General features: G+C 38.0%; 1 protein-coding gene across 15 annotated transcripts in view; it reads left to right on the forward strand.

The window, feature by feature from the left end:
- arvcfb (ARVCF delta catenin family member b) overlaps positions 1–14,922 on the forward strand; it is a 152,838-nt gene that overhangs the window by 103,819 nt on the left and 34,097 nt on the right. For 13 of the 15 annotated variants that reach the window (XM_056235256.1, XM_056235262.1, XM_056235260.1 and 10 more), the window contains 2 exons: positions 293–310; positions 1,738–1,809. In XM_056235256.1, coding sequence (XP_056091231.1) covers positions 293–310; positions 1,738–1,809 — 90 coding nt within the window. The remainder of the gene's footprint in view (positions 1–292; positions 311–1,737; positions 1,810–14,922) is intronic. The other 2 variants (XM_056235257.1, XM_056235266.1) reach the window with 1 other exon arrangement.

A 14,922-nucleotide genomic window follows, 5' to 3' on the forward strand; every position in this document is an offset into this window, starting at 1 on the left:
TTCTGACACATTGCAGAACACAATGGCGCATGGAATATGTGAATATTCTAACTTTCTTATAATCATTTAGTGAATTTGCTCCAAGAACTGTTCAACATGATTAACTATTTTTCACTTGAGAGAACTAATGGAACTGACTCTCTCCTAAACTTTATACCTTTTATAAACACTATTCTTTCCTATGTACTTTTGGTTCACAAATAAGTTCTGTCTGCTTTAATACACACACTCTCTGAATCTCCTCTCTTCTTCCCCTGCCTGCTTTTTTTCCTTATTGGTATTGCTGCTGTAGAGGAATGGTTTAATCAAGGTGAGTGTCTCTTCCTGCTTTTCCTCTGTCTGTCTGTTTCTCTCAGCATACACTCACTAATACCTCCCTGTATCTTTATCAGAATAAAATTGTCATCACTGCCCCTTTTGCACTCTTTCAACTTTCATTCTTAAACGTTCCTCTCTTCAAGGAACTGTCAAACCTGTACCGATTTAGCCAGTTCAAAGATCCTTTCAGCTGGCATAGTTCTGCGTGTCTGTTGTAATCTGTTAACGAGGCCTGGCTTTTACATTCTGTCTTCTTGCCCGTTGCTTTAAAGGGATAGTTCACCCAAAAATGTCATTATTTACTCACCCTCATGTTAATCTAAACCTGTATGATTTTTGTTTTCTTGCATAGAAGCCTAAAGGAGATGTTTAACAGAATGTTCACATAGCTTTTTCCATACAATGAAAGTGAATGTTGACCAGAGGCTGTCAAACACACAGTAAAAATGTCAAAAAGTGCCATAGTGCAGTCCATGTGATATTATCTACAAAATGTGCATACAATATTTGTCTGCAAAAAAATAAATAAAAAAAATCCTATGCTAAATGAGCACAGTATTTTGTTTTATTTATTATTTAAAATGTTTACAATTCTTTAAAACAATATAAATTAAATGAGAAGCAACACTGCATACAATATTAATACTTGTTTTCATAAATTGTATCTTGTCTTGTGCACAGATTTTTAAAAAAGATTTTAGGTTTGAAAAAAAATCTGTCAGTATCTTATGCAGTGTTGCTCCTCAAGTTTATCTTGTTTTTAGAATTTTTAAAGGAAAATAAATATAAAAAAAGAATAATTAATCAATGTAATTCATTATTTCATTTAATAACATACTAAACAATCACTAAAATATTCAATTTGTAGAAATTAGATGTTAAATGCTTCAGTGAAAGATTTTCACTGAAAAATGGCTTTGGTTTTGGTCTTTTCCTGTAATATTGTGGCTTCAGAGCACTTAATATGTAGTGTGTGAGTCATGGTGACTATTTTTAAGATGCTTTTTGTTGTTTTTGGAGCATGTCAAATATGTTTGAAACAATATGAGGGTGAGTAAATAAAGGCAGAACCTTCATTTGTACATGTAGATTAACTGTCCCTTTAACATGTTCTCTGTGTGTGATAGTGGAGTAGTACTTCACTCTGTAATAGACAGCCGTCCTCCATGACAAAAGTTTTGCATTTTTAATGGGGGGGTTCCACTCTTGGGAGCTGGTGTCAAGAGTTTGTCTCTGCATATCTGTGTAGTAGCTAGATTTATGTGTGGCACGTCTGTGACTGTGTATGTTTCTGAGACTTGGGTCTATTTGACATTTTCATACCAGTAAATTCCGTCTCTTATAGAGTGACACTTAAAACTGCTCTCTCTGTCTCGTTCTCTCACGCTCTCTCACTCTGCCTTCTCCTTTTTCACTTAGGGAGGAAAAACGGAGAGCATGACAAAAACTATGACACGTTGGACCTACCCAAGCGCACAGAACCCACTAAAGGTACGTCTTTATTTGACACCACCGAATTATTACATCTTTAAGCTGCCACTCTTCTGAAAAAGGGACAAGAAAAGACCTGACTCTTTGGTCTCTCTCAAAAAGAGAGAAATCTAGTCGTGGAAGGCAGGTGAAGTGAATTCCAGCAAGATACAGTCTAAAAATAGCCCTCTTTAGTATAAACCGTACCGAGGGTTGTACTGCACAAAATTATGGGAAATTAAGCTCTTTTCCAAAACTTAGTGAGCTGCCTACTGAGGGAGTATTCTAAGCCATCACTGGCACACTACTGTGAAATTTGTTCCAAAAGTTAGGCTTCTTAATGATACCTTGATTTGACAAATTTACTGTAAAGGCAATCACAGAATACATCATGACGAGCTCAAAGATGAGAGAAATGCACTACCGTTCAAAAGTGACAGTAAAGACCTTTGCTAAAATGCTATAAGTGCTGTTCTTTTAAACTTTCTATAAATTACCATTTTAAAAAACGGACAATTTAGCATTTGATTTTTAGCATTCTGTCATTACAGCATCAGAAATATTTTAGAATATTTAGTATTAAATTGACACATGCGTCAAAACAGTTTGTTGACCGTTTTTTGTTACATGCTATTTGTTTAATATTTGTTTAATGAAGATAACCGTTGGTGCTAACATGGCATAAAATAACTAGGCTATAAATAATAAAAAAAACTTATAAACTTATAAATAACTTATAAAACTTAACAAATAAGTCACTTATAAGGTTCCAAGACTGTTAGGATGCTGCATTAGTAGGCTGTAGGCAGTGAGCTTACTAGGTTTTGAAGCAGAGCTTCGGTTTGCACAAAGTGCATTGAGTGCACATCAGCATACAGAGATCCTCTGGGAATCCCAGGTATCAGGTAACAATACTCTTCTGCCTAGGCCTTTTATCATTATGACAAACACAGCCGTTATCCTCAGTGGCAGAGTGCTAAATAGTCAATGTATTTTAGTGCAACTGATATCCTTGACCAAGTTCATCCAAATAGAATGAGGCTGATTTACCCTCAGAAACACGTCAGATTGAGACCGTTCTGGTTACCATCTGTGTGTGAGATGGATATTCAAACCTTTAGCTTGTAATTGTCTGCAAATTAATCATAAGGCATGCAGGTTAAGAGAGAATTTAGACAAGATGTGTTGCAATGTAGTGAAACAGAACAGGGGTCACGAGACTTGCTGTCTTAAAAACCCTGAAAAACAGCAGTCTGTGTGGCAATGGCCATAGATGTCCGTCTCTATTTACACCCCCTCAACAGTCACCAGGGAGCCACTCAATACCTCTTTCCTTCTGACAGACTGGGATCTAGCATCATTTTACCTTTGAGCTCTACTTAGTGGGAGAGGAAAATGTTTTATTGAGGCTCATTTTTTATGTATTACTATAGATGAGCCACAAAGAGGGATGAAAAATGAATCATTTTTAGATGACCTGATTTTTTTTATTTATTTTTTATGAGTCTGTGAGGGAGATATTTGCTTGTGAAGACATCCCATTAAAGAGGAGAAATGCTGGTTACTGATCTCCCACTCATGAGAGGACCATCATTTGTGTTGCCGGGCTGTAAAAGAGAAAGATACAAGTGAATGAATAAATAGGAATAATGCTAAATCAAAAGTAGTCATCCAGCTTTAGTAGAGAGGTCCACATGTGTTGTTGGTGGAATGTTTTGTTTGCCAGAGGAAGAACAGTAGCTCATGAGCAGCTGCAGGCCCATAAGGAATCTGCAGAGTTTGTCTGCACTGATTTTGGGGGGAAATCTGTGTAATTCTTTGGTCTTTCTTGAGTCCACGAGGATGGATGAATTATCAAACAATTTAATACATACATTTGTATATAATATTTCTTTGGTGTTTCTGGAGTCCATGAAGATTGATGAATTATCAAACAAAGTTATATGTACAGTTGTATTTAAGATTTGTGAGAAATGGAATATAAACAAAAAATATAAAGCTCTTTAATTTACACTACGGTTTAAACATTTTTGGTCTGTAGGATTTTGCTTTAAATTGATAAGTGACAGTAAAGAAAAGTAAAGTAAATAAATATTTCAGTAAAGAACATGTTATGCCAAATAAATTATTTTGAACTTTCTGTTCATCAGAAATTCCCACCAAAAAATGCATCAAAGTTTATATAAGAAATGATTGACATCGGGCCGTTGAGTTGTTTAAAAAATAATGCACACCCGAAGTGGTAATGCGTGAAGCAGCAGAGCGGCCGTTACTAGAGGTTCGGGTTTGTAACTAAAGAAAAACGAAAGAAAAAATATACAAACACAACAACACGGCATCAGTGAGAGGAACTTCAGTGCAGCTGGACTAACTTTTAATCAGAGGACGGCGCTGAAACCATCAGCTGCCGATGCCATTCTCTTCATAACTCGGACTGAGAAGGATATATTTGTGTAAATAGTTGTCCAATACTTCGAAGTTTGGGATCCAAAAGGAATTTATGTTACTGTTACACCTGTTCACCCAGCAAGCTTTCATAATTGGTAAGTAGGCTACTGTACGTGCTTTTTCTGTTTTACTCCTGTGTGCTGACTGCTGAGGGGGCCGCTGTGCTTTGATGAAACTGCATTTGTTTACATATACTTGATTAATGACTGTTGCATGCAATCCTAAAAATACAGAATTTTGCAAAAAGTTATTTGTTGTGAGAAACCAATTTCGGGTTCGGGTCTGGTTCGGTCTTAAATTTTAACAGTTCCATCCGGGTCGGGTCCAACGATCTTGGGTACGGGCTGGGTTCGGGCTTCAGTTTAAAGCCTGTGCAGACCTCTTCAAGAACAGCAATGTTACCACCTCGCTACTGAGAAATGTCATGTAGCTTTTCAGTTGCAAATCTATGTTACTGATAAAGTTGCGGGGCAGCACTGACAACTTTCTGTGTACGCGAATGTTTCCGTCTGTGTCTGTACTGTATGTGTGTGCTTTTGTATGGGAGAGAGAGCATGAGAGAGTGCTTTCCATAGATAATAAAACGCAATTTTGTGGGAAATATTTGGTCATTTTCTTCCTATGATCAATGTCTTTGTGGATTTCAGAATTACTGTTGCATTGTATCAAATCAATAGTGTATTGGTAAGCAGGAGACTGGCTTTTGAATGGTAGTGTAGCCTACGTTTCTACACATTTTTAGGTTTAAAACACTTGAGTACATCTTGACTCCATAGGTGTTACAATCCTGCGGAAATCTGCAGTGTTCTCTCTGGACACAGATTCTGTGAGAGCCTGCTCAAAGGTTTGTGTGTCTGTGTGTGAATGTGCTGACTATTGCAGAACTCAACAAAGCCATGTTTGTGTGAGTTTACTGGTGTGTGTTTTCACTTTTCTCACACAGCTTTGAGTCCAGTTGACCCTCCGGATACAAACAACAGTCATCTATTAGTTTGTAAATATTTTAAGGGGCTTTGTTTTCGCAGAACGTTTGCCAATGGGTGTTTCACAAAGTAAATAATAGATGCTGGTCAGGAGATTCAAGGAGCAGTTTCAGCTGTTCAATAGCATTCTCATGTCTCACTTCAATATAGCCTCTATCTCATTAACATGCAAAATGGGGATTATTGATCTAGATTACAATTCATTTTGATGGTTTATCGATGTAAGCTGATTTTACCTTTTTATTTTAAGTCAAGCAAACAGATGAACTCTGCGCCACAAGTTATAAGTATGATTCAGATGGGACCCTCAGATGGGACCCAGAAAAACACCCTCTCCCTCACGTACTGCTCTAAGACACGAAGGTTGAGAATCCAAATGCCGTTTTATTGAAAGGGTAATCCACAATCGTAGTCGAACACAGGCAAAGGTCATAAACACCGGGTAATTAGTCCAAACAATAACAAACACAACAAGGCAGGGAACACAGGCAAAAGAGTAATCCACGGAACAGGCAACAAATCAAAAAACCAAGAGACATGAAACCAGGGAGAATGCGCGGAATTGCAGTGTAACACTAAACAAGACTTCGCAGATAATGAATGAGAAAACCAGGCTTGGTTGACACAAGTGAATGTGATAATGGATGAAGAGTCCGGGCAGTGAGTTATTATGGCAGATGTAGTTTGTGAGGGAATGACAATAGTCTGATGTGGAGTGCCCTCTGGTGGCTCTCAAGGGCACTCCAGCTGGTGACCTTTACACTCTCCTCATCCACTTTGCGTAGTTTTAATTATGTCCTTTCATCATTCATCATTATATTCTGTAAAAAAAAATATTTATTAGTATTTATTTATAGGCATCTGAATGCACTGGGCTTTGTTTTTCCTGTAGACATAAGACATAAACCTGCACTTGTTTGAACAGGAAAAATAACCTCTCCAGACTCTTTGCTGAGAAGTAATGAATACACAAGGATTCACATTTGTCCATGAGAATAGGATTGGGGTTGAGAAAAGGCAGGAGATCAGATGAATAGTAAGTCTGATCTGATGTCAGATGGGGATTAAGATGCAATAAATAGAACACGGTAACTGAGTTTGCATCTATTCTGAGCCTCTCTCTCTGTGTGATATATCCATACATCATAGCCGTGTGCTTGAGAGGCCGCTGTGACAGCTAAGAGTATTGAGGGATTTTGGTCGCTTAGCTAAACCTGAGACACACAGCCATGGTTTATTCACTGAGCATCTTTGTTGCGTTTTATGCCTCGATAATTTGATTCCAAAGAGGACCTGTTGGAAAACTACATGCCATTAAAGAAATAAAGGCTTCTCACTGTTGATTCAATAACTACAACAGTTATCAGACAATAGATTCTTTATTGCTCCATCACTTAACACAGCCGCTCTACCTCTCATAGAACGCCAGACCGAACAACTACTGAATAAACCGCGCTAACCCATAAAATGGTGCCCTTCACACATGCGCAGTAAAAGAAACATAACTTAACAATCTCCCTCTTTTTTTTTTTATAAAGAAAAAACTGTTCAAGATATAACATAAGCATTGGTTATTATTATAACAGGATAACAGGTTAACTTAAATACCTCAGTTTAAATGTCTACATTGACAAAACATAAGCAAATCCATTCAGTGCTTAAGATAGCAAACACCTGTGCTGAGGGCTTTCAGAAGGCCAAGTGCAGATGCACCCTTTTTGGTCAAGCAGTTAGCTAGCTGCTCTTTAGTGGCTGACCACAAGATCTGCTGAATAGTTCCAGAGTGTATAAGCTCCTTCATACTACTGATTTCTATTTTAAACTTTTCAGCCATGTCCTTCATTTCGTCGTTATTAAATTCACCTCCATTATCACTAAACACTCTGCATGGGGGACCATGAACACTTATCCAGCAGTGAATAAAATGCTTCACTATCTCTTTTGGGTTCTTTGTGGTGACGATACTCCCTGCACTGAAGCGTGTGAAATGATCAATAGCATGCAAATACCATACTCCGTGCTCAAGCTCATGCAAGTCCACAGCCACAGTCTCATTATAGGCTGATGCCATAGGCAAACCCACTACAGGCTTATGTTTTGGCTTGCTGTATCTGGTACATGTATCACAGTTTTTAACAATGTTCTTAAGAATTGTGTTGCTTTCATCATCGTGATTACCTGAGCAGGCCAGTAATTTTTTCAGTCTATCAGCTGAAGCATGTCCAAATTGTCTGTGTAGTTTCAATAGGACTGTCTCCTTTTCTTTTGTTGTCATGTTTTCTGTCACAGCAAGAATTTCATTTTCATTGTGTGTCTTGTTCTCACTTGTCTCCTTTTCATCTGGATGGCTGTCTTCTCTCAAATTCACACAGTAATGTCCTGAAGATGTTAGTTCAAGTTTAACAGGTTGTTTAAACATCGTTGCTTTGTCACGTGCAATGTCCAGAACTGCACTTGCTCTTTTCAATGAAGTCTTGCTTAAAAGCATTGGTATTTCTGCAGGAACAACTTCTGTCTCTATTTTGCATCTGGTATGTCCTATCCTTGCTGGAATGGTAACTTTCCTTGTGGAATAAACAACCTTGCCATCACCAAATCTGAAAGGTCTTGCACTTTGTTTGTCATCTATTTTTAGTAACTCACTCTGTGGCAGCCCACTTGTGTAATCTTCAAGCCATTTTTCTCCACACACAGTTCTTGTACAGGCTGTGTCAATCACAGCTGATCCTAAAGCCTCCACCATGAAAATTTCTGTGTTAGACAAAGATTCATTTGAAAACAAAGTGATGTTACATTCTTCAACGTCATCTTTTAGTCCTTCATCTTTTGTCAGTCTTACATGTTCCTTTTTATTTGGACAGTCCTTTGCCCAGTGATACGTGCTTTGGCAAATTGCACATTTCGTTCTTCTTCCATATTTATCAAGAGGGTTTGTGCCTTGAGCTATGGTTTGGGGTTGTTGTGTAGTGTTAGACTTGTGTCCCCGTTTTCCTGAATATCTCGTGTAATAGGCAGTGTCACCATCTGTGTTTTGTAGTACACTGCCGCCCTCTCGTGGTGAAGTAACGTTATCTCCAAAAATTCTTTTCAAGGCTGATTTCATATCAGTGAAAGAAACGCTAGAGCAAGCTGTAAGTGCTAACTGTTTATCTTTAACAGTAAGTCCGGCAGTATCAAGTAGCTTAAAGGCTAGTACGGCATCAGGAAGCTCCATTTTGAACTTACGTAGCCTGTTGTATCGACGTTCGAACTCGACGATGTATTCCACCATAGAAACACCGCTCTCTCTAGTGATCCGGTCAAACTCCGTGTACGCCTCGTACTGCCGATCTTTTTCTTCTTTTAAAAATACAGAGTCCAACTTCGCTATGAGTGTTTGCATTCCCGTGTCGTCATTCAAATCCTCAGCGGAAATTTCCAGAGCACTGTCCCTTGCTCTGCCCGTTAGTGACAGAGTAACTGCCAAGGCTTGTTTTTTCTTTTCCAGGTCAGTAACGCGTCTCCAAATTTCAATCTCATTTTTCCAACTTTCATAAGCCGTCTTCTCGTCAAACGGTGGGGGATTTTTGTAATTCCCAGCAGCAGCCATCCTCTGCTACCAATGTTGATTCAATAACTACAACAGTTATCAGACAATAGATTCTTTATTGCTCCATCACTTAACACAGCCGCTCTACCTCTCATAGAACGCCAGACCGAACAACTACTGAATAAACCGCGCTAACCCATAAAATGGTGCCCTTCACACATGCGCAGTAAAAGAAACATAACTTAACACTCACCGCATGGAAAAAGAGACAGGAGAGAATTAATTAAGGATTCTGAGGGGGGTGAGAATGACAATGAGGGCACAATGAGTTTTTTTCCCAAAATACTATGAGCTCGCTGTCTACTGCCTAGATAGGCAGCTGACTTCTGAGGCTGTATCCTAATAGTGTTGTTTTTATTAAATGTGTTTTAAACTATTATAAATTATAAAATATATATTTTTTAATTACATCCCACTAAGCTCATTGAAATGGATTTTGAGTCATTTCAGAAGGAATGCATGAAATCAGGGATTTCATGTTCAAATTGAAGATGGTCACATGGATTAACTGTGTTGACCAACAGAAAGCTGCTTGATTTGAAAGTGACTCCTGTATGAGCTGTGCTTCATACATTGCTACAATATTTGACAGTAGGTAATGGACCTTGATGTGACCTCTAGTGTCATGAGTGTGCCTATGATCCTGTGGAGCAGAGCTAATGAGTACATGTTCTTTGGTGTTAACTGAAATGGCATTTACTATGCTGTATAGAGGTTACAGAAGGTGACTATTAATACGCCTATTGTGTTCCTTAGAATCTTAGCTCTTAATTTAAACAATGCAGTGAAGCCATTGTTGTATTCCATAAAACCACCTTAACAGAGTCTTGTGAGAGATGAAGACACTGAATTAATTACATGTCATTTTTTCCCTTCTCTGGCTTATTGCTTTTTTTAAGCCCTCTGATTCCCATAACATGGTGACATCATGGAGGAAATGATGATGAATCATGTTTACTGTGTTCCGCAGTGGTTCCTCCTGCCCCTGAGCAGCACGCTTTACACAGAGTCCAACTTGTTTACAGATGAAACCTCTAAAATGAAAACCTAAGCTTTATTCCAAAGCCTATTGAGCTGAATTGCTGTCTACTCTTTAGGTGGATACGTAAAGGCAGTATCCTAATCAAAATAGAACATTTTAAGTGACTGATTTGGAAACAGCTTGCAGGAAGCGCACTGGTGATTAGACTCACAATTGAATACAATAAAAAAATGTATTCTATCATTTTGTGAAGCTAATTACTACACTATAATGACTATAAAGGACACACAGAAATTTTGTAAAATAGTCAAATTTGAATTGTAATAAAGTAGATGCTTTATAGATAAATGAATGAAAGCTTATTTATGATTTTTCTCTACTTTTCACCTTCGAAGGATTTTGTTTTCATGTTCATAATTGTGTAGCTGTAAAAAAAAAAAAAAAAGTTGTAGGCCTAAAACAGATTATTGGATTACATTTGACAAGAAAATACTATTTCAGTCTTTCTACCTCAAAATTGCATGTTTAATTCAACGCGTTGATCGTTTCTTCGTAATTATTCGTCAAATTTAGCAATTTTCTGAGTGAAAATTGTTTCAAAGGAAAATATACACCTAATTTTTTGTTTAAACTAAAATTTTCGCTTTCCATAGGACTAAAGACTTGAAATGTACTGTTTCACAGTTTCAGCATTTAGCACCTGAATTGTTAGTAGTTAGTGCAGAAAGATTTTGTGTTGAAACTAAAGTGGCTGTTTAGTGAAGTTGCTTAGTTCCAACTCAGCAGTTTCTAATAAATTCATGCTTTGTGTATTTGCCTGTTGATTAGAGTGTAGTAATACCTTTTAGAGCTCCCTGTTCTAAGACTTTTTAATTATAGAGATTCATCTTTTTTTCATTGTAGAATTGTCATCACAAAATACAAGGGGTTGTTTGTACATTATTCTCCCGAGGTAATACAACACATACAGGCCATACGCTTTCTTAGTCTTCTCCTGAAGAGATGTGTGTGCCTTTCATTGCATTGCTTCATATCTCATTTAATTTGCCTCTGTTGCCTGTTGACAGCTCGCCCGGTATGGAGATTTACGTGTTCTCCAAACAGAGCTGAGCGGTAGAGACGGCTCACTTATGAACAGCATCTTGCCATCGTGCCTGGCGGCTGTGTTGTTGAACCCAGCATTGAATTTAGAGAGCTTCTTAACAACAAGAACAACATTCTTAATTGGGATGTTTTACAGCAATCTACACTTGAGAAATCCATTTGTGTTATCCGTTCGAGTCCTCCATTAGGAAACTGTCTCTGCTGGGATTAGATAGTCTGCTCTAAAACTGAAGCTGCCATATTTTTCACTGATGTTTTGTTAATGAACTCGAGCTCTCTACCGATGTCCCTGTTTATCAGAGCTGTACATTTCACATTTATGCTGACATGCTTCATCTGGCCCTCGTTCTGTCAACACTGTCTTTCTCCCACATGCTGTGAGACGCCTCGGTGACTTTGAAATAAAAAAGAAAATCTGAAAAAGACTTCTGCACTGCGTAAAAAACATTTTCTCATATCAGTATAACATACATAATGATAACATCAGTATTTCAGTCTTGTTTTCCAGTAAAAATGTCTAAACATCCTTTGTTTATTCATCTTTTTTCTTGTACTGTAAATTACTTAGCAACTTGTGTAAGGTAAGATTTATTTTCACAGTATATATCTTGAAATAATTTAATATTTTAATATCTTTATTTAATAATTGTATTATTCTCATCGGTTATCATAAACTACCCTCATTATGAGTAAAATGTGTACTTATAACAAGGTTATTCTCTAAAAAAAACTCATCTTCTCAGATAAATGTATATTTTTTACGGATATTTTGATAGTTTTCTTGAAAATTAACTTTAATACCTACATTTTTGCAGTGTAAATCTCAAATATGAAGACTTGACTTTGGATTGGAATGGATTGTTTGAAAACATTTTAATTTAAAACAGAGAACAAGTTGTAGTGAAAAAGGACAATCCCATTCCACCCAGTCTGGGTAGCGTTAAGTTTCCATCCTCTTGCAGTATCTTCATCCGCCCATGTGGAATGTAGCAGCCAGATCATGTCACAAACAGTACTGTGTCAAAAATCACACACTCTTGATAGTGGACTGTGAGTAAAAACAAAATCACACGAAGATGACTGCAGCTGCTCATCATCACAGTCTAGTTGGAGACACACACCGAAATGCTTACTTTAGTACTCATTAGGTGGTCTTAATGTAGTTTAACAGTTACCCAGTTCTTCTCAAAGATACACATACAGTACAGTGTTCTTGGCAGCTTGCCTTTCATGTTCTGAGTCTGGGGTGATGAAAAAACATCTGAATTTCCTGGGTGTACGCCAGAGATGCCACCCATGGAGGTGCCAGTCTATGTAAGAAAACTGGCAGTGGCATCCTGTCGCTTGCCAATCATTATCCCACCCGCTGATGACAATATTGATTCTATTGTACCACAGCTCGTGATCAACAAAAGACCAGCAGCTTTTATGTGGCATGGTGCTGAGAGGCAGTACGAGACACATTGAGAGAGTGAGTCGTGGAAAGAACCGGGATGTTTTCAAAGCCTTTCTGAGCAGAAATTCTGATCTTTGAACTGTATTTGAATATGAAAGTTGTGCAGGTTTGCATCATTTGTATTACAGTGATGAGGAGAAAAGCCGACAGTGGTTGCTTTGATTTGAACTAAGATTGGGTTGACATTTTTTTTTATCCCAATGTTTAGATATAAAAACTCTATAAAAACTATTTTGTTTCTTTGGCTACAAGGCTGTCAAACTCCTAGTGCAAGGAACACGACTGTGTGATTGTTATTGATGTGGGTATCTTGTTATGCAGCTTCACCTGTATTGCCCAAAACAAATGTCCCTTAAAAAAGCAAATAAAGTATTATGTTATTATGTTATGTTCAGATATCTTCACCTGATTGATTTTTGCAATCAGCATATATCCACCCGGCATCCCACTGTGTGCAGATCAGTGGTTGGTTGGTGGAAAGAATAAACATGTGATGGAGCTGTTGAAAGAAAAATATGAATTCATAAATGTACATTTTTCATTATTTTCAACTTATGATTTAGACAGTTATGAAAAATATGAGCAATTTCTTCCAAGACATAAGCACTATAGTCATGAAATATGTTATTGGGTATATCTAAAGCTCACTTGAATTTGATCACAGAGCCTTCAAAGTCTATAAAACTTGTCTGTTAAGTCATTGACTAACTAAAAGGCAGCCCCGGTGCATTTCAAAAGTTTTGGTTATAAGAGGTTTTAATGTTTTTTAAAGAAGTCTCTTATGCTCACAAAGGCTGCATTTATTCGTCCTTGCTGATTGAAAGTATTAATTTCTTTTTAAAAAAAGGTTTTGAGAGAAGTAATAGCAGTAGGCTGAATTCGGAACAGCATACTATCATACTACTCTTACTATATCTGCCATATAAAATGTACAAAACTTAACTTAAAAACTGTAATTTTTGCAGTGTAAATCCCAAATATGAAGACTTGACTTTGGATTGGAATGGATTAAGTTAGTTTGAAAGTCTCTTATGCTCAGGCTGCATTTATTCATCCTTGCAGAATGAAAGAAAAAAAAAAACTTTGAGAGAAGTAGCAGCAGTAGTCTGAATTCGGACAGAGAAAATTTATATAGAGACATGCCACTTCCTCAATCCTCAATACAACTATATAGGGAAAACCTGTAACGCCAAAGATGGCGGTTGTATGCACATGCCCCGCCCCTCCCGTTGGAAAGCCAATCGTCTGCTTTTAACAGTCAAGCCGGGAAACATGTAAGCCTATCGTCTGGTTCCACTGACGCATGCGCACAGTTGAGGTTTGCGACAGCAGAGACGAGAACCCTTGCGCATGCGTAGTAAACGGATAAGCTGTGGGGGAAAAGGCCTTTTAAACCTTATTTTGGGGCAAAGTCATCAAACTTTTTCAGCGATTTTTATCATATTTTACTGCTGTTTCTATACAAGCAGTTTTTATGTCCTGGTGACCAGTGAAAGTGCAGTTCTGACTCTCTGCCCATTCATTTAGATAGGAGCCTGGTCTTGTCAGTCCGAAATAGCTGCCCGGAGGCGTTGCCAAGATGACGGCCGAGTGGCATGACTTGCCTAAAAGGACTTTGATTCGGAACAGCATACTAGCATTACTCTTACTATTTCTGCCATATAAAAATGTACAAAAAAGTAGTATGTCAGAGTGCTGTTCTGAATTCAGCCCTAGATTGATGGTAGCAGAGGCGAGGAACGAGGTTCAGGTGCACCTGATCAAGCTCTTCCAGCAGTGTTGTCACACCCCACTTTTTGGCCACTGGACTTAAGTCAGCGATGGGCATGCAGGGTCTATTATGGTTTGAGTGACGACGAATTCTCTGTCATGGCTCTCAGATTTAGGATTTGGGCAGTGACCTTATCCCAGATTAGCCCAATATCTTGAAGGAGCGTGCGAATAGCACTTGCCAGAAGGCCACAGACAGCTTAATGATGGATGTAATAGATGATATGCATCATTACGCATATGTTATTGTTTGTGAAAATGGGTACGTGATGGGTCCAGATACAATGCATTTGAAAATGAGCTAGCCATTGTCCACAGTAAAAACTCATCAGTAAATGATTTGTTTGGGCTTGTTTTTTTTTGTCTATTATTTACTAAAACCTATTAATAATAGTTATGTATCAGTTTTGCTGTTCAATTATTGTACTAAAGAGTCTGGCTGAGTAGACGAGGGCTTGTGCATAATATTGCCCAGCGTATGTACGTGATGCAGAAAACCATTCTCCACTGGCCTAATGGCTTAGGCAATAATTACAGGGCTGAATTAAACTACCGGGAGGGAATAGAGTGAGATTTACCCTCCCATCGGGGCCTTTGTGTGCGGCTTTTCATCGCCAGAAGAGGATGTTTCTGTTTCTCAGAGAGATGCTTCACACACACACACACACACACACACATACTTGAATGCAATTAGGCACAGATTACTAGGCAAACCGTCAGTGGCGTCTACATAAAAAGAGCTGCCAGCCTTTATTGTTTCCTGTTTTGCAAACATGCCATTTTAAAAATGAACTTTTTAAAG

Source organism: Rhinichthys klamathensis, unplaced genomic scaffold (genome assembly GCF_029890125.1).
Source record: "Rhinichthys klamathensis goyatoka isolate OS25496 unplaced genomic scaffold, OSU_Roscu_1.1 h1tg000417l_1, whole genome shotgun sequence".
Lineage (NCBI taxonomy): Eukaryota > Metazoa > Chordata > Actinopteri > Cypriniformes > Leuciscidae > Rhinichthys > Rhinichthys klamathensis.